Below are 21,189 nucleotides of genomic sequence, written 5' to 3' on the forward strand. Positions count from 1 at the left end.
AAAACTGTAAGCCAGCTGGATCTTGGCAAAAGGATGCCTGTTTCCAAGGGCGGGGATTATGAGAATAAGATAAAGACACTTAAAAAAAATATAACCGTTCACAGGTAATTAAAATTAAAAGACAAAATGAAGATTAGGCTTCATTTTAAAGAAATGTACTTTCGCTTTGAAAATAACATCTATTTACTTAATGTTATACTGCTATCATAAGGAATTTATGGTTTACAAAAAAAATGAACCACATATTAGAAATGAAACAAAGTTATGCAAGCATAAAAAAATAGTGTAAGAATAAAACAAAAGAGATGCCAACCCCAAATATAGTAAAACTAATCTTCAGACTCATGCGTCATCCTCACCATCAATAGGGAAAAATAGTGAAAACTGAAGGAATCAAGATGCTTTGTGGAAATAACATCAAGAGTCTGGATGAAGAAGATCACTACAAATACTTGGGCATCCTTCACGCTGACATCAAACACAGTGAAGTCAAGAAGATTAGAAGGGAATACATCACAAGAATGAAGATTATAAAGTCTAGACTCCGTGATGGAAATACCATCAAAGAGACTAAAGGTAAAGGTTTCCCTGTCCAGTTATGTATACTCATCTTTGTTTCTTAGCCAGTGTTGTCCAAAGACATTTCCATGGTTATGTGGCATTGAGATTTGATTACCTGAATATTAATGATGCAGATTAGTTTTTGGGGGATAAATATACATTCAGTTCTAAGGTAATTTAAATAGAAGCCTACAAAATGCAAATAAAGCATGGGATAATACAAATTGCTTCTGAGTTTGTAACCACTGTGAAATTCTTGGTATCTACTATGATTTCCAAAAATCAGTAAATTTGAGGAATGCAGCCAGAAAAAATTACCTTCAAACCTTTTCACACTTATATTAGTATTTAGAACATAGAATCAAAGGGCTGAAAGGTATCTCAGAGGTCTTCTGGTCCAATTCCCTACTCAAGGCAGGAGACCGTATTCCATTCAGTCAATGTGAAGGATATGTGCATATAATGTATGTTTTTACTTGTGCTTTTTACTTGTGCGTAGTGTGCACTGTGAACAGCACTTAGTTTCATTGTGGGATACACAATGACAATAAAGATGTTGAGATTCTAGAAAGAGTACAGAGAAGAGCAACAAAGATGATTAGGGGATTGGAGGCTAAAACATATAAGGAACAGTTGCTAGAATTGGGTATGTCTAGTTTAACGAAGAGAAGGACAAGGGGGGACATGATAGCAGTATTCCAATATCTCAGGGGCTGCCATAAAGAAGAGGGAATCAAGCTATTTTCCAAAGCACCTGAAGGCAGGACAAGAAGCAACGGGTGGAAACTAATCAAGGAGAGAAGCAACCTAGAACTAAGGAGAAACTTCCTGACAGTGAGAACAATTAATCAGTGGAACAGCTTGCCTCCAGAAGCAGTAAATGCTCCAACACTGGAAGTTTTTGAAGAAGAGACTGGACAGCCATTTGTCCGAAATGGTGTAGGGTTTCCTGCCTGAGCAGGGGGTTGGACTAGATGACCTCCAAGGTCCCTTCCAACTTTATTATTATTATTATCGATCATCGCACAGTCAGCCAGATGTTCAGACTGGATTTGGCATTTTGTCTACCTATCGAGTCCTTACCCAGGACCTGGGATAGGCAGATGTGGATGTTTGATGGTATTACAGATATCGTCGCAGGATGGAAGCAGTTCCTAGTAAGGCCGCCTTTTGCAATTGACTAATAGCGAATTTGTCAATGCCAATGGTGTTCAAGTGGTGCTCCAGTTGTTTTGGGATTGCACCCAAGGAGCCTATGACTATTGGTACTACCCTTGCTTGCTTTTGCCACAGTCTTTCTATTTCTATTTGTAGGTCTTTGTATTTTGTTATCTTCTCCAGTTCTTTCTCTTCTATTCTGCTGTCTCCAGGCACTGCCACGTCCACTATCCAGACTTTTTTGTCTTTCTTATCGACAATTGTTAAGTCTGGGGTGTTATGTTGCAGGTGCTTGTCTGTTTGAATTCTGAAGTCCCAGAGCAGTTTAATTTTATCATTTTCTATGACTTTCTCTATTTTATGATCCCACCAGTTTTTGCTTACAGGCAAATGATATTTTTTGCAGATCTTCCAATGCACCATTGTTGCTACTTTGTCATGCCGCTGCTTGTAATCAGTCTGTGCAATCTTCTTGCAACAGCTTACCAAGTGGTCCACTGTTTCTTCAGCTTCTTTGCATAGGCGGCACTTACTGTCTGTTGCTGTCTTCTCAATTTTGACTTTGTATGCATTTGTCCTTAAGGCTTGGTCTTGTGCAGCCAGAATTAGTCCCTCGGTCTCTTTCTTCAATTTTCCTGCTCTTAGCCATTGCCAGGTTTTATTATTATCTGCTTTCCCAGCTATTTTTTTCATGTATTGGCCATGTAGTGCTTTGTCTTCCCATGCCTCTATTCTGTTCTTCATTTGGTCTTTCTTGTAGGCCAGTTTGGTCTCTCCAGTAGTTAGTAAGCCTTCCTGATATACTAATTTCAGTGCATCTTCATCATTGTTCTTCAGATATTCTTCCAAAGCCATTTTTTCTTCTTCAACCATCTGATGTACTTGTAGCATTCCACGCCCACCTATTTGCCTTGGTAGATAAAGTCTATCAATGTCACTGCGTGGATGAAGGGCATGATTCATTGTCATTATTTTTCTGGTCTGCCTATCCATTGCTTTTAGTTCTGCTTGAGTCCAGTCCACTATTCCAGCTGTGTACCTAATGACTGGGATTGCCCAGGTGTTGATTGCCTTTATGGTATTTCCTCCATTGAGTTTGGATTTTAAGATCTTCTTCACTCTCTTGATGTATTCACCTCTAATCTTTTTCTTGACTTCAGTGTGCTTGATGTTGTCAGCTTGAAGGATACCCAAGTATTTGTAGTACTCTTCCTCATCCAGACTCTTAATGTTATTTTCGTGGGGCATCTTGATTCCTTCAGTTTTCACTATTTTTCCTTGTTTGATAGTAAGTGTGGCACATTTGTCCAAGCCAAACTCCATTACAATATCTTGGCTATATATACGGACAGTGTTGAGCAGCGATTCTATTTCAGATGATGTTTTTCCATACAGCTTCAGATCATCCATATAAAGGAGGTGGGATAGTCTGGCAGATGTTTTTGATATTTGATAGCCATGTCCTGAGTTATTCAGTATTGTTGACAGAGGAAACAGTGCAATGACAAATAGTAATGGTGATAATGAATCTCCTTGAAATATTCCTCTCTTGATATTAACCTCTCCCAGCTCTCACCATTGATCTGCAACTGTGTCTTCCATTGTGCCATCGATCTTTGCACAAATTTTCTGATGTTTCTACTGACTCCTGTTATTTCTAGGCACTTGATTATCCAATCATGTGGCAGAGAGTCAAATGCCTTTTTGTTGTTGTTATTATTATTATTATTATTATTATTATTATTATTATTATTATTATTATTATTATATTCAAATGGTTGTTCAGTCTGTTTTTGAAAACCTCCAGTGATGGAGGACCCACAACTCCAGGAGGCAAGCTATTCCATTGTTTTCACTGCAGGAAAAATTCTTAGTTCTAGGTTGGAACTCTCTTTGACAAGCTTTCACCCATTACTTCTTTTCCTGCCCTCTGGTGCTTTGGAGAATACGTCAACCCTCTCTTCTCTGCGACAGCACCACAAGTACTGGAAGACAGTTATCATTTCCCCTCTAATCCTTCTCTTTGGTAGACGTACTTAGCTCCCTCAACTGTTCTTCATACAATTTAGCTTTCAGACCTTTTATCATTTTTGTTGCTCTTCTCTGCATACTTTCTAGAGTCTCAGTCTTTTTGGTGTTTGGCACTTCTCGTGTTATTGATGTTATCGCTATTTATGTAGTGGTCCATTAGGATACCTAGATCTCTGCCACAGTTAATACTTTTGAGCCAAGTTTTAATTTTTAATGTTCTACCAATCAACTTCATTCACTGTCTCTTTTCAGATACAAAAACATCTTTTGTTTCTGAGCAGGTCCAGTGATCAGCTATTCATTAAATGCTTGGAATTGCAAAGACAGAACCACAATTCAAGAAAAGATAATTCAGGCTAAATGCACTTGAAATCGGGAGACTTGATTAAATTGCTTTAAAATTATGCACATTTAGTTGGAACTCTGTTTATTTCATGAGACCTAGTAGTCATCCATTAGGTCATTCCTACAAGAACCACTCTAAGCGGCTACTTTCAATTAATGGAGATGGTCCAGGAGAATACGATGGATTATAGTATCAAAACACATTGAAATGTCGAGGATCAATAGCGTCACACTCACTCTGTCTCCCATTATTGAAATTATCTACCAGTATGACTGTGATTTTGTTTCCCAACAGGAGACAAAAGCAATTTCACTCATCTGACTTTGCTAATTTGCTACAGATTTTAAATCTCTTTCAGCCAATAATGGTTTTGTGGTGTTCAGGTCTAAAAGGATTATGCTGAGTCACTGAATGTTAATGGTTAGTATGACTAATTTACATGCTATAAAAATGCTGTTTTGTAACTAACGAACAGCACAGATATTGTTTGACTCCTTTGTTATTTTGATCCTCTTCTGTTCTTTCCACTGTAATAATTTCCTATCCATTCTCAAAGATTTCTTCAAGTGGAAGGTATGCCAGAGAATCCTCCTGACAAAGTGATTTTAAATATTCTGGCAATTTGAACGAGAGACTCTATCAACCACAGCCTCCCTGTAACCTGTATAAACAGATTTCACAAGTGGCATTCATGAGAATGTATCATGTAATAGCTTACATCAATCTTGCTGAATTTGGTGTTCTCCAGATATTTTGGAATTACAACTCCCAAAGTTTATAACTGTAAACAAACAAGTCCAGGTGTGGATCTCCTGCAGCTACATTTAGTTGTTTCTGAGAAAAAGCAAAAAGCCCCTTGCTCTTTGCAAGAAAAGCAGTAACACCCCTACATCAGCAATGTTCTACAAATAGAAATTAAAAGCTTTGAGAGAACCTATGAAATGCTTGGCACAATCTCTGCCATGAGAAAGGAAGTATAAATTCAGTGGGCATCTGGAAAGCAGCTTAAATTTGGATTGCATTTTTTGTTACTTACTTTCTAGTCATACAGTAGATTCAGAATGTGCTATGTATTCATTATATGCCTACATATTCCCCCTCTTGTATTTGTCCTGATCAGGAAATTGTAAAGATCAAGATGATTCCAACAGCAAAAGAAAATTGGGTATTCAATCAGAGGAACTTAAAAGGAATGGCAGACCCAAACATATACTGTATGTATACATATTTTCATCTAAAACATTTTAAGCCGATTGCCCCAGATTCCAGACATTGCAAATTGTAAGATGCCCACAGATTTCTCTCCATCCACAGATTGCCCAAAGTCCTCTTTCTTTGCATGGAGCTTTTTGTACATCCCTAACACAGAATATACAATATATGAACAGCATATATTTTTTTAGCAAGCCTGTTGCAATTCAAGTAATTAATGATTAAACAGAACTTCATATGCAACAACTTTCTTTGAAATTCCTGTTTTAATTTATATTTTAATTATAATTTATTAAATTATGTTTTAAATCAAAAATGAGAGAAGAATGAAAATTCATATAGTCTCTGAAGATTTACTCAATAAGGTCAGAGGGACATATCTGGAAACCAAAATTTTCAAAATATGTCAAATTATATCACATGATGACTGTGGCAGCATTTTTCCCTAATGGCAAATGAGTGCATTGAGCAAAGAGGGCTAAAACATTATTACTTTCATAGGGAAGTTCAGTTCAATGTTGAAGAGGGTGCAGATTGCCATAATTTCTATTTTTAAGCATACTTATGAGAACTATCAGTAGCTGGAAGGCTTGTTAAAGTTTTGAAAAATTTTGTGAGAAAGGATGAATAAAAAATGAAAAGAATAAAGTTCTAGGATATTAGTTGAATGGACTAAAGATCAAGATTATTAAAATAAAAGGAAAGAATATAAAGTTGGCTGAGGAATATAAATTGAAATATGTGATTTCTAGTAATCTAATGGACTTTTGCTGATTAGGATTGAAACAATGTTTTAAAGATTTGTTTATAGATGAGAGATGAGCTATGGGTATTGATCATTTATTGATTTTTTTAAAAACGTGATAAGTTATTAAAATGGTTTGTACTTGTGATGAAGATGTGAAAATTCATGAAAATCCATATTATATCAAATTTAAGAATTGATTAAAATCCAAGACACAAGTTGTAAAATCAAAATTTATTCTGATTATTATATTGAAATGCCTGCTGTTCAAAGAAAAAAAATAAAATTTCTGACTTCATATTAAACATTTTAAATTCATTGTTTTAAATAACTGAGGTTCCTGGTTGTCTAAAACACAGCCACAGCCAGCAAGCTTTTTTATGCACAGATGCAAGGAAAGAGCTGTTCGTTATTTAAACATTCTATCAGTCTATATGTGGTTAGATTTAGGGAGCATCTCTCCTTATTACTTTATATATACCTACAATTTATTCTTTATTTCAGACACCATATTGATTGCAAATAAGCATTTAAGGAATCAAATTAAATGTGATGAATAAATAGGTCACACTTACGCTATTTTAAATAAAGAACTTACGCGTCTCATCTTCATGAAACGAACTTAAATGGAAAACTAATGCAATAAAAACTATTACAATTTTCCATTGCACCTACTAATTTTCAGTTATGTTATGTGCACATCTATTACTCTTTACTATTTACTGAACACAATCTGACACAAAATTATATACCTTAAATTTTTGCTGACCAGACTCCACCATTATCTCTCACATAACAATTTGAACATTTTATAGGCTTTTGCATTTCTTTAACCTTCTTATTCTTATGTATTTTTATCTTTGAACAATTACCTGAATCCCCATAGAGTGAAAAGTCTTAGTAGGGTTAATGTCCCTCTTCCCCCCCCCCCCAAAAAAATAGGCACTTTTCAAAACAGAAAAGGCAAGGAATTAATTGCCACTCTCCTTTTCAGAGAGACAATGAAAAGTAATGTATGACCAGGTCACAATCATAATTTAAAATAATCACTTATCCCTCAGATTTATAAAATTGAATTAATTCTTAGCCTAGGCCAGGGGAAGGCAACCTTGGCTCTTTTATGACTCGTGGACTTCAACTCCCAGAATTCCTGAGTCAGCTATGCTGACTCAGGAATTCTGGGAGTTGAAGTCCACGAGTCATAAAAGAGCCAAGGTTGCCTACCCCTGGCCTAGTACTATTCTGGGAAAGACAATGGGATCCCATATTGCTTCATGCTCTGTTTTAGAAGCAGATTCAATGTATCCAATTAACCTTTAGCACAATAAGGCAGCAAAAACAAACACCAGAATAAGAACAGAAATAATAAATGAATATTGTGAGGAGCCAAAAAAGACTCCCATTAAAAATATACAAGTGCTAAAAATTAGGACTACATATTTTACAGACTAAAGGGAACCTTCATGTTAGTCTGCAATATAATTATTCGTAGACACAGAAATGTTGTTTTTTAAATCTTCTAGATAGCCAGTCACCTGAAACATAATGGTTAAGAACCATAGCGGTCCTAGGGAAAGATAAAAAGAAATGAACAGGTTACATTTCTCATAAGCAAAATTGCCCTTATTTATATACAGCGTTTTCATTTTAACTTTGCCACAAAATGAAACCTATACTGATGTTATTTTGTATCCGATAAGTTCATAATAATTTGGAATTTACAAAGCAATTAAGGTATATTTGTTTCTGAAAACTTTGCAGGCATAACTACTGGTTAACTAGCCGCGTTCATAGGCAACTTAATAAAGCAACCTGAAAAACGTGTAAGAACGTTTTGTGTTCTTTTCTTCGTTTATTTCACAAGAGATATTGGCTGCCCTAACAAAAAAGGGGCTTTCCTTTTTTTTTTTTAGCTATAAAACAATCCTTCTGTGGCTCTGCATATATTCTCATGAGCAGGTTCACAGTTCTTCCACCTTTCATACCAAATGACAGGACTAAACTGTGACCAAGATTGCATATGAGACCATTTCATTTGGGAAAGATTCCAAATTTGTAAGTTTATTAACCTGAATAGAAGTCATGACTCCATTTGCCAGGACAGAAAGCCTTCCAGCAACAGACTTCACTCCTTGTTTAAACTGAGTCATATCAGGAGCACCAGGCAAGACATTTGAAATATTATAATTGCCTAAAGACAGAAAGAGAGAGAAAAAAGAAAGATTTTAGCACGTAGCTCCATAAAACCATTTGAAGGGAATAAACTCAACATAATAAATAAAGTTGATTTGTATCGAAAAGATGGTTTGATCCTTGAACAAATAGACAGCTTCTACGTAGATTTTTGTTTAGTACTCCTTCCACCCAATAAAGTCTTTCCTTTTAAACAACCGAAGACAAGGTTAAACCAGAGAAATAAAGCTTGTAGTAACTCTCACAAACTAAAAATGAAGAATGAAACATGGGGAGCAGGAGAGACCCTTCGCCTGCATCATTCCCAGGCTACAGGATGGATTCCTTCGAAGTGTTCACGTTCTCTACCTTTAGGAAACCTTAAAGCTACACCTTATTTGCTGGGCTTTTAATGGTTAAAGCTTTCATTATTTGTGTTCCAATTAATTTGTTGTTGCTTTTTCTTTTTTTAAATCTTGTTATCTGTGCTTTAAATTGAAAGCCACCTTGGACATCCTTATTAAACGGAAAGGTTACGTGGAGCGAGCCAGGTGATTTTCTTTGCAAAAATGGGGAACTGGTATGACACTGCTTTCTTCAAAGATACCGTAATGTTTTTGACTTCTCAGTGCAACTTACAGTGGCCCTTGTGTTATGCCAACTCAGTCAGCAACCGTTCAAAACTATGATTGTGCTAAACAAAGGGGATTTAAGACCACCCCAGTTCTGGCTATTGCGGTTCCCCACAATCACATGACTGCGATCCAGGCACTCGGGTGCTTCTGATTATGATGTAATGAACCATGGTCATGTGATTACAACTTACAACATTTCCTGCTGGCCTCCACAAGCAAAGCCAACGGGGAAGCCAGTACGATGTTAGAAATCAGCCCGGCCACTTTTTTGTCTGCCTATGCTCCATAGCACTAACTGACCTCCACACACTCACCTGTGTTCTCTAGTGTCTGCTTACAGCAATCTCTTCCACATGCAGCATTCCTGCATTCCCTACTTGCACACTCATCCCTGCTTTTTTGTGCCTGCCTGTGGCATCTAACCCTGCTCTATAGCACCTGCCCAGAGTACTCACACATTTACCTGCTTGCCTGGGACTTCCCTATCTTTCTGCTTCATGATGTGTGAGGTCCTGGGGTTACTACAGCCACCAAGACTCCCAGGATTGCCTTTGCTGAGCAATGCAGTCACATGATATCACTCTTTAAGGACCACATCGCTTAGTGATGGTAATTCCACTCCCAATTGCTGTTGTAACCCAGGGACTATCTGTACAGCCCTGAAATGTCCAGATGGTCTCCCCATTCAAGTACTAATCAGAAAAAGAGGAACTTCTGTTTTGCAGAAAAGCAGGACATAAATAATATTAAATTATTACAAATAATAAATTATTAAAAGTGAATTATTACTATTAATAATAGCAATAGCGCTTAGACTTATATACCACTCCATAGTGCTTCACAGCAGTTTACAAATATCAGCATATTGCCCCCAGCAATCTGGGTCTTCATTTTACCAACCTGGGAAAGATGGAAGGCTGCGTCAACCTTGAGACTGTGGACAGAGTTTGCCTGCAATACTGCATTTTAACCACTATGCCACCACAGCTCATAAGGTACACCCTTATGGTAAAAAATTAATTATATATGGTGGCATAAACATTCAAACAAAAAACAGTAACTACATGGATATGCACAAATACAATATATAAAATAAGTCTTGTTGTGAAAAAATAGCTCAGATCCACTATGTTCAGAATTCTACTTTCTGAGAGATGAAGCAATATACTGATTCCTTTTTCGCGTAACAGCTTTCAGCAAGCAAGTTATAATGCAACATTGACGAGAGAGCTTTCTAAATTTGGTAGCCTATCAAGGCAAAACAAATTAGATTTCAAAATATTAATAAATGAGAATTGTCATTTCTTCACATACTTATCATCTCCCATTTATTTACATTGTTAAAGGGCTAGCGTAAGATTTTGACATTCATTAGATGTCAAGGTAGTGCATGGCTTATGACAGGTTGCCAATTTATGACAGACCCCCCCCCCCAAAAAAGCTACTTACAACCCAGTTTCAAAGTTACGGCCACTGCAACACCTGAAATGGTGGTTCGGGAGAGAAAGAAATAAGAGTGAAACCCGATCATAGGCAAGAAAGAATGAGTGAGGTGGCAGCCCAAAGAGCTTGCAAATAAAGGGACAGCAAGGTAACATGAGCAAAGCAAAGAAAAACTCTCCATTTTACACGTTACCTTGCCATCCCACCCTTTCTTTCCAAACTTGCAACCTAAAGAGCTTTTATCTGGCATTTTATTCAGTCAAATGGTAAACACTGGAGTCCCTCTTCCTATTTTCCCCACATCTAGAACTTTGTGAGATGGGTATAGTTGAGAGAGTAAGCTTTGTGACTGACGAACACAGACATGAACCTGAATCTTCTCAGTGCCAGTTCAATACCTTAATTGCAACCTCACGTGTATATGACACCACTAATTTATTTCTTTGAAGAAAATGAAATAACTAGCGGTGACAATGGTGGAATGATAGGGCCAATTGCCCTGTGCTCTACTTGTGTGTAGGCACAAGAGTCTTCAAAAGAATTAAGACTCTTGAACAAATTTATCCAGAGATGCACTGTACCTTATTTATTTTCCAAAATCTTAATTAGTACCGTAAATGCCGGCGTATAAGACGACTTCCGCGAGCGCTGAAATCGGCGCCAAAGACGGGGGTCGTCTTATACGCCGAGTCGTCTTATATGCCGGAAATACTGGTAGTTTCCGGCGTATAAGACGACGTTCTACGAATGCGGCCCAGCTATAAAGACGGGGGTCGTCTTATACGCCGGGTCGCCTTGTACGCCGGCATTTATGGTATATTATAGTTAATACGCATAGCAGGTTTTTATAAAACTGGCAATATCTGAAGCTCAGCTTTTTTCTTTCATACCTGATGGCTGTTTCTTTTGCTCTTCAAACAAATCAGCTGAACTTATAGCAGCATTTCCGGAAAGCCTTTCTAATCGAACTCTGGCTTCATACTATAGAGAGTGAAAGAAATTTCAGGAATAAAGAATGTGTCCATCTTTCCCATCTAGAGAATGGTTTTCAAAATGCCAATCAAAGAAAGCACGCAGGCATGGCTAATTCTCCAAAGTTCATATAAAACTGGAAAAAATACAGTCCATTATAACAACCTACAAAATTAATCTATATATATTGCAAAATTTAGATAACCTCGAAACAGATGTAAAATAGAATACTCTCTGAGCAGAGTTTTCCCCTATATCTCAGTGGTTCTCAACCTTTCTAATGCCGCGACCCCATAATACAGTTCCCCATGTTGTGGTGACCCCCAACCACTTATACATCACCGGGTGCCAGGGGCGTGGCCAAAGAAAAGGGGGAAAAAATGGCGGACAGCCTTGTTTGGCGACTCCTGTGAAATGGTCGTTCGACCCCAAATGGGGTCCCGACCCACAGGTTGAGAACCACTGCTATATCTAATGAAACAATATTTACATGGACTGTATTGAAATATTTATAGCAGTGAACTTTTTCCCTGAATAAATGAATCCTTCCAAATACAGTTTATATTCCATATTCTGACAAGTTGACATTGAAACCATTTTTCCCCCTGGATCTTCCTCCTGATTTTTCTTATTGATTTTCCCCTTGAAAAATTTAGATAGTAACTGAAGAAAATATAAAGCATATAAATGTTTTTGTAATTCCATGGTATTCGACATCTTTTCGTACTGTGATGGGATAACATTCTGAAACCATAACCAGTGAATAAATTCAAAATGTTTGACTACACTTACTTCAGCATGGTCTTGCTTTCCAAAGTACATATCTGATGAAATAGCTTTTGCATTGCCAAATTTCTTTTGTGCTTCATCTGTGTTTGCAGATTTTTCATGCTCTAGTTTCCTACGAGACGATGACCTAAGAAATGTTTTAACATGGTTATATCTCAAGAGGTCCCAGTTCAACAATGAAATTTGCATTTTACAAATATCCTTAATACAGGTAGTTTTCAACTTACAATGAGTCATTTAGCAACTCTCTGAAGTTATGGTGGACTCCCTAAAAGGGACTATGATCTGCTTCTGAAATTCTGAAGGCTGCCCTTGCAGTCGTAGGACTGCATTTTGGGTGCTTAGCAACTGGCCTGAATTTAGGGCTGCCTGCAGTGTTCTTTAATCACATGATTGTGATTTATATTTTGGCTGAAAACTTCCGATCTTTGGCAAAAACTCCTCACAGCAAACAATGTAGTCATGTGGGTGACCTGTTTTACAACTGTCATGACTTAGAGGAGTTAATAGGTCGGCTTTATTATGGTTGTTGAAGATTACCTGTATTGTGAATACTATCTTAGCATGACAGATTTATAAAGACAACTACTTATTATCTGCTTTTTATGTTACTAATGGTTATACACAACAGTTACAATTGTAAAAATTCTATTGTCAGTTTGTCCTCCTTATTATGGAATCATTTGTGACCAATACTGAAAACTACCCGGAAATCTTTGAAAAGGCATAAAAAATTGACTACAAGCACAGAAAATGTATTGTTTTTAAAAGAATAAGTGTGCAGTATTTATTATTTATGACTTTAATCCAAAGGAATTTGGAGCTTTATATTCCCTTGACGTATCGAATCAACCAAAAAGCAAAATAGTGTTTTTAGAGTCTTAACTCTAAATCCTTCACACACACCCCACTCCTGTTTGCAGAGATGTTGTTAATATAACATTCAGATTTCAAATATGTAGATTTTTTTTTGTTACGTAAATTTTCATTCCAATACTGAAATCTGAATATTCAAGTTTACCTTATTTTGCAAAGATGATTTAATAGTGGCAGGTCAGCAAGCAAAGTAATCGACTTTGTGTATATTATGTCCTATAAGTGTTGATATTTTGTAAAGAAAGTTACCTCTCTGAATAGCTCGTAGGCTTGGAAGACAAAATCATATCAATATCTCTGCTGCTGCTGCTTTCTTTCTTCCAGAATGAATCAGAATTGTCATCCCATTTAGAAAAAGCACTACTTCTCAAGTCAGACGAATCAAAATATCTGAACAATTAGGGAAAACATTTCATTGATATTTGAAGTCTAAGAGAGTAAAACTTTGGATCCATTCCTCTGCAACGGCAAAGATTCTTGTTTTACTAGAAAGCACTGTGCTCTTAATTAGCTTGGACAAGCAAGTTTTCTCCTATTTGCTTGCCCCAATTAGCTAATTATTTCCTGTTTTTTTGTCTTAAATACTTGCCCAATGCCTGGTAGATATTTAACAATGTAGCCAATCCTCATTTCCTATGTAACCTTACTGTAAGCCGCTCAGAGTCACTGGTTGAGATGGCGGCTATAGAAACGGAATGAATGAATGAATGAATGAATGAATGAATGAATGAAAACTTCCCCTGTGCAACTATTTCCTGATCTTAGATTCCCAAAGCAATCTAAGCACCCCAGAAGGTAGAGAGGTTGAAGGGCTATAAAACTTGGCTAACAACAGCAGTCCTCGGTGGGTGATTTGCCATGTTAAGTCCTTCTTACTGCTCTGCATACTCACTGCAGCAGGTAAAGAAGGGAAATCTGTTATGTAAGGATCCAAAATTATTCAATATTTTATTAATTACTTTTATTCTGGCTTTTATCATCCAGTACTCAACTGCAGCCACTTCAGCTGACAATACTTACCTATTTGATGCAATGTATGCTTAAAATTTGATCTAATTTGTTCACAGTTTAATAAAAAAAATAAACATAACAAAAAAAAAGACAACAAAACATTCTGCGCATTTAGGACTTCATAGTGCTACTTGGCATAAATGGGCAACCCACACCCCATACCTAGCAGTCTTTTTGCTACCTACTAGACGTATTCAAAACGTTATCCTTTCTGTAGGTATTTTTTGGGATGGAAATTGAAGAGACAAAAGGGATGCGTCTTAACTTTTTTCATGCTTTGAAATAAAACAAAACAAAAAGCTAATTTTCCTGCTTGGGCATATTTTAAGTGGACATCTTAAATGTCGCAGAACTTAAAACATCCCTTTTGCCCTTTAGCATTCACCCGGTGGCATGAGAAAAAATGGCCATCGCTTACTTCAATGAGGTTGATGCCCAGAACTCCCCTAAATTCTCCAATCCGAAGTTAAGGGAAAACAAATCTACTCTAATAAAGACAGACAGCAAAAAGAGCTAGGACCATTTCAGTGATTGTTCTACCCAGCTGCTGAGTAACAGATCAGCAAAGTGTCAAATGCACCTAGCATTTCCAGTACACACAGGAAAAAGGAAACACAACTTCGAGTCAAGCTCGAATCTTGGTGCTATCCTGCTGTATTTTTTTCTAGAAGTGTTCATTTTCCCAATCTAGGCTAAAATCTGAAGGTTTCCTGGTGGTCTTCCATCCCAGCTCTTTAAACAGGTTTGATTTTTTTTTTTAATATTAGAGTCCAGGCAGTATTGGTGTTACTTGCTGAAACTCTGTGTCATTAGAAAAGAAAAGCTTTATTTATCTACCTTAAAATGAGGTCATGAACGCACATGTATGTTAACAATTATTTTCAAGATTTTAAAAGTAAATGATTACCTTGAACTGGGGCAAGAAAAATACAAATCATCTTCATCATTATACTTTTTTCTTGGTTTTGCGCTTGTTGGTGTTTCTTGTTGTATGATCTGCATATCTGAACTTATTGAATGGGAAATACCACTGGGGAGGGGGGGGGGAATTGAAGTTTAAAATGTTATCTTTAAAAAGAGAAAAAAACCAAAATCACATTGAAATCAAAGATGCTTAATGCACTGTAACTGCAGCCAACACAATCCAGAATAACAAAGGAATTTTGTAGCACAATCCCATTTCAAATCTTCTAAGGGTGGGCAATCTGCAGTGTGACATATTTTTGGGGTGACCTGAAGGACTCCCACTGTGATTGCTGAAGTACGAAAAATAGTGTAAACCTAACAATCAAGGTTAAAAAACAATGAAAAAATATTCAATTTATTTCCCTCATGTATGATGTGCCCCTCCTATTTCTTTGGCCTTATTGTATACTGTGTCCTTTAATCACAAAAAGATTGCCATAAAGTCCTATCTTACTCTGTAACAATAATCTCAAAGCATCCTTAAAAGGACCTCTTTTGGGGGGCACTGTTTTAAATTCTGATGCCTGACAAGAAGTTTAGACAGAGGGGGGAGCCCTCAACTCACCCTGAAGGGGCTGCCTTTAGAGGTGAGGGTGCTGGACTTGGAGTACGGAGACCCAGGTTCCAGTGCCCCCCTCAGCCATGAAAGCTTCCTGGGGGACTCTAGGCCAGCTCCTTTCCTCTCAGCTCAAGAGCCAGTGCAGTCCAGGGGTAAAGGTGCTAGACTAGGAGGAGACACAGATTCTAGACCAAGGGTGTCAAACTCGCAATGTCACGTGATGTGTTGCGACGTATCGCGACTTTTTTGCCATTGCCGGCAATGAGGTAGGTGCGGTTTTGCTATGATGCATCTGGCCCGTGGGCCGGCAGTTTGACACCTGTTTTAGACCTTCTTCAGCAATGAAAGCTCCCTTGGGGACTTTGGCCCAGTAATACTAATTTATGTTTTTGTTTGATTGTTTATTTAACATATGGCAATGCCACATTAGCCAGGAGACTACAATGTTAATACAGAGTAGTAGTTTGGCTGCCTAAGACTACTAGCCTGTTTGGTCCATACTCGCGAGCTAGCTCCACACCAGAAAGAAAAAGGAGCAGCTTTCCTGCAGCAGCATCTGAGCACTTCTCCCTCTGCCAAAAGAGCCTTGAAAACAGGCGTCACAACCAGGAAGGTCTAGCCCAGGGGTCTTCAAACTCGGCCCTTTTATGACTCATGGACTTCAACTCCCAGAATTCCTAGGCCAGACACACTGGCTGAGGAATTCTGGGAGTTGAAGTCCATGAGTCATTAAAGGGCCGAGTCTGAAGACCCCAGGGCTAGCCCTAACAGAATTCTAACCAGTGAAACAACCCCAAAGTCTTCCCAGTGAAGTGGTACCTATTTATCTACTTGTACAGAACATGCTTTTGAACTGTTAGGTGGGCAGAAACTGAGACAAGTGACGGGAACTCACTGCTGGAGCAAAAACCATTTCCGGTGTCATTAAGCCACCGAGCCTCTTTAGAGAAATCCTGAACAGGTTGGGAGGAATGAGACACAGGATCTAGATTCCCAGGCTAATCACTTTCTCTGCCCAATGTGCCTCCAAGGATTGCTTTGGGAAAAAGAATCTAGAGTGAAAGGCGAGCCATACATCTATTAAGTTAAACTAAAATAAAACATATTTGAGCAATTGAACCATTTGGCTAGCTGTCTCTGGATTCAAAACTTGTTATGGAGCAATTCTGAATATGCATAATAAAATATTTGAATGATTGATATCAAGCAGCTTCTGTCAGGACAGACCCAACCCAGGTAGTCGTTGACTTACAACAGTTCATTTAATGACTGTTTGAAGTTACAACGGCACTGGAAAAAAAGTGACTTATGGCCGTTTTTCAAACTTACGACCATTGCAGCATCCCCAGGGTGACGTGATCAAAATTAAGACACTTGGAAACTGAGTCGTATTTATGTTGCAGTGTCCTGCTGTCTCACAGTCATGTGATCACCTTTTGCAACCTTCTGACAAGCAAAGTCAATGGTGAAGCCAAATTCACTTAACAACCAGGTTACTAACTTTATCAACTGCAGTGATTCACTTAACAATTGTGGCCAGAAAGGTCATAAAATGGGGCAAAATTCACTTAACAAATGTCTCACTTAGCAACAAAAAGTTTGGGCTCAGTTGTGGTAAGTTGAGGACTCCCTGTATGAAGAGATGTCCAATGAAAAGCGAATGCTCTGAATCAAATACATACCGTCTACTATTACTGAATCCCATGCCAAGTCTTTCTATCTCTGTTTTCTTTTTACCAGCCATATTTAATTTTTCATCCCTCATCTGAATTTCAAGATCTTTATAGGCCAGTCGTAAAGATGATACCCTAAAAAGAAAAGCCCACAGATAACTGATATGTCTTGAGTGAATGCCAGAAAAGTTTCCTCACAGTAGTATAAATGAAGTAATATTTTTCAGTGCATAAACCAGAAGTTTATGACTTAACTGAGTAAAATTCTTTTTCTTATATTGCTAAAATCAAAAGAGTTCTACCTTTATAGGAGGATTCAAATTTATACAGACTTTGTAACGGATGTTTATATTATTTTGCTTCTAAAGGATTAGTGGTAAAGGAGTAATAAGGAGCACAACAATGGAAAAACATAATTGAAAAGTGCCACAGGATCAAGAAGAAACAAGAGTTATGGTGAAAAACAGAATCTGAGATTTAAAGCTGCAATAAGAAAAAGAGTTTCTGAACTCAAACTGCAGGAAATAGGACACATCTAGAGAACAAAAGTCAATCAGGAAAAGTTGTGGCTATTGTTGTAATACTGCACAACAAAAGCAGTTTTTCTTGAAGTGGTATTCACGTTATGGCTGCCAATTCACTTTTCTCAAACAGAAGAGAAGGTAGGTAGGTAGAACTGTGGAGTCCTTGGTGCTCTCTAAGCTTGGCGTTAACCCTTGCTTATCTGGGTGCTGGTTGCTGAGAAGGATGTATTCTGGTCTTTTTGTTTCTTTCTTGGTTTTTATTGTCTCTTTTGACTGGTGTGTACATTTTATCTCAATAAACCTAGAAGATAAACCACATTTTTATCTCTATAAACCTAAAAAAGATAAACACATCTACATGTTTAAATATATAGAGAGATATTTTTATTTTTATTTATTTGTATCCTGCCTTTACTATATTTACAAACAACTCAAGGCAATAAACATATCCAAGATACCTTCCTCCTCCTATTTTCCCCACAACTCTGTAAGGTGGGTTGGACTGAGGGAGATTTGCACAGTCATCCAGTTGGCTTTCATGGTTAAGGCCGGACTTGAACTCACTTATCTCCCTCTTTCTAGTCCAGTGCCTTAGCCATCTGACCAAACTGTCTCTTACACAGAGATAAATGTGTGTATGTATCTATGTATGTATGTATGTGTGTGTGTATGTATGTGTAGATAGATAGATAGATAGATAGATAGATAGATAGACAGACAGACAGAGACAGACAGACAGACAAAGAAGTACAGACAGACAGACAGACAGACAAAGAAGTACAGAGATAGAGAGATACCAGACAAACAATAAAGCAGTAAACAACAGTTTAATCAAGGAAGTACCAAGGAGTGAACCATACCTCCTTCAACACTGGCAGGGCAAGCTTCTGTATGTAAACAGGGAGCAAACCCCACCCTCACTAGCACTGATGATGTTATCTAGTTGGGTAATGAAGCACATGCAAGCAAACAACCAAGCTCAGAGAGCCTCATTACCCGCAAATCTCTTTTCTTTTTGGCAATGCTGGTCAGGAACAATGAAAAATGCATTTGAGAAAGACTGGCCCTACCATATCATTTACAGATTGGACAGCTACTGTAAAAACAAATGGAGAGAAATTATTTACTCGCAGACCTACGAATATGGATATAGGTATTAACTGCAAGCAACATTCCTCTTAAGAGAATAATGTTTAGCTGGCTTTTCACCCTCCTGCAAAGCACACTGCAGGAGCCAGTGACAGGACAGCGATCTGCTGATGATCAAAATGCATGACACTACAGTAGGAAAAGATGGGCATGACTTGCCACCCCCATGCACTGTTTATGATATAAGTCCTACCTTTTCCAGGAGGATTGTGAAGAAAAAACTGGAAACAATTGTTTTACATGTCAGTCATTAGAGTTTATTGTGCCTGCATCTAACTATGGTTAGTTGAAACAAGCTAACTTTTTATAAACTGTAGTTTTACACTTGCTTGCTTCTACTAATCATAGTTAAGAGTAATAGTTTATCCTAATTTAGATATTCTCTAAACTTGGATAATCTAAAATGGAGATGAACTTCTTTTTCTTAACAGTTCAGGTAGAAGGAATATACATAATGAACTTAAGGGTCATCTAGATTAATCCCTACTAACAACCCCCCCCCAATATTATTGCTCCTCTCAATAAGTAAAATAAACTGTCAATTTAGAAGACACACTGGGGGAAAAAAAATCCTGAATGTTTCTTAGTATTGGAGCTTCTTCAAAATGAGGACAGCTGCTGCAAGTTACAAACTCTACACAAATAGAACTCTACACAAACCATAATAGTTGGATAGTGCAATGTATGAATGCACATATTAGGAAATTAATATGAAGCAATTATTCTATTTGATTTTCATAATAAATTACTAGTTTTGCATTTACTCCTGGTATATTTAATGAATCCTTTGTAATGGTGCAGAATAGAAATGAAGATGTACAAAAATGATCTAATAGGAAAGTATCTTAGTTTACCAGATACTTTACTAAACAGATATTAAAGAGATAACAAGTAAATGGAAACTAATGGATTACAGTTAGACAAATGAACAGCTATCTGAAGAAATCAATTATGAAGTTCTGTGGTATTAATTCCTATCTTGAAAGCCATGCAAATATGCTGCAAAAGCTTTCAATAAATATTCTTTGAGTTTTCATTTACAAGACAAAAATCACACTTACTGTTATTTCTGTCTGACAGCATTAACAAAATCAAAAATATCAGAACATAGTTCTTCAAAGAAAGATGCAATAATTTTTTTAACCTACTTTTAGAAGAATTTCAGTGAACTGCAATACAAGCATTTAATCAATGTAATAAAGAAGAAAAGTGAAGTCATTAAGAATAGTTTGGCATCCCATTTTGACAGCGCGGTAAATTTTTGTAGCCATTAAACCTGGATAAACATTTCCATAATTGATCAAGAAAAGTGTGTGCTATTTAGAGGAATATTTCCAAATGGCAGCTCTATTTATTTAATACAATGCCTATTCTATCCATGAAAGTAGTAGAAAAGTATATCTAGGAAGATAATAGCATAATGTTGAATTTATTGAAACAAGTAATACACAATGTAAACATTTTCTCCATTTTCTCCTTGAAATCTAAAATAGTTAAAGCATATTCATGTTTTTAATGGGATTTTATTATAATTCTCTTAAGTCTCAACTACTTATGATGTAAATTCAGATTTATTCAGAAATACACACATATGTGGTATGTGGTAAAAACAGCCTATTAAGTTCTAAGGTGTTGGATCAGTTTTTGAAAATAATGATATACTATTATTTAGTTCCAGGAAGGAAAGGAACCTCTGTGGATTTTATTCCGCTAGTCCAGGGGTTCTCAACCTTGGCAACTTTAAGACTTGTGGACTTCAACTCCCAGAATTCCTCAGCCAGCTTTGCTTTCTGAGGAATTCTGGGAGTTGAAGTCCACAAGTCTTAAAGTTGCCAAGGTTGAGAACCCCTGCGCTAGTCGTTGCTGACTATAGGGGGCGACATTCATCTCTGCTTTGAGGCCACGAGTCAGCACTGTCCAAAGACATTTCCATGGCCCTGTGGCCAGCATGATGTCATGGAGCACCGTTTCCTCCGCACCAAAGTGGTATCTATTTATTTACTTGCCTTTGTATGCTTTCAAACTGCTAGGTGGGCAGGAGCTAGGCGAAAATGGGTGTTCACACAAACACACATGCATGACACTCGGGTCTTGAACCCGGGCTGTTGGCTTTCCAGCCTAAAGTCCACCATCTTAACTGTTGAGTCATCGTGCTGCCTTAGTTCCAGGGCCTATATCAGGGGTAGGCAACCTTGGCTCTTTTTTGACTAATGGACTTCAACTCCCAGAATTCCTGAGCCACCATGGCTCAGCTTGGAAACCTCTCCCTTTCCCCTCAGCGTGGCTGGCTCAGGAATTCTGGGAGTTGAAGTCCACGAGTCATAAAAGAGCCAAGGTTGCCTACCCTTGGCCTATACCAAAGTAAAA

The 21,189-nt window shown here is 37.5% G+C and overlaps 1 protein-coding gene across 3 annotated transcripts in view; it reads right to left on the minus strand.

The window, feature by feature from the left end:
• Positions 1-7,566: 7,566 nt before the first annotated feature.
• ARFGAP3 (ADP ribosylation factor GTPase activating protein 3) overlaps positions 7,567-21,189 on the minus strand; it is a 35,098-nt gene continuing 21,475 nt past the window's right edge. For all 3 annotated transcript variants that reach the window (XM_039341305.1, XM_039341304.1, XM_039341303.1), the window contains 7 exons: positions 17,159-17,284; positions 14,859-14,981; positions 13,190-13,330; positions 12,068-12,191; positions 11,194-11,284; positions 8,123-8,244; positions 7,567-7,620 (listed from right to left, as the gene is read on the minus strand). In XM_039341305.1, coding sequence (XP_039197239.1) covers positions 7,603-7,620; positions 8,123-8,244; positions 11,194-11,284; positions 12,068-12,191; positions 13,190-13,330; positions 14,859-14,981; positions 17,159-17,284 — 745 coding nt within the window. In that variant the 3' untranslated portion in view covers positions 7,567-7,602. The remainder of the gene's footprint in view (positions 7,621-8,122; positions 8,245-11,193; positions 11,285-12,067; positions 12,192-13,189; positions 13,331-14,858; positions 14,982-17,158; positions 17,285-21,189) is intronic.

This window comes from Crotalus tigris, unplaced genomic scaffold, assembly GCF_016545835.1.
Source record: "Crotalus tigris isolate CLP2741 ecotype Arizona unplaced genomic scaffold, ASM1654583v1 scf7180000017764.6130737, whole genome shotgun sequence".
NCBI classification, from domain to species: domain Eukaryota; kingdom Metazoa; phylum Chordata; class Lepidosauria; order Squamata; family Viperidae; genus Crotalus; species Crotalus tigris.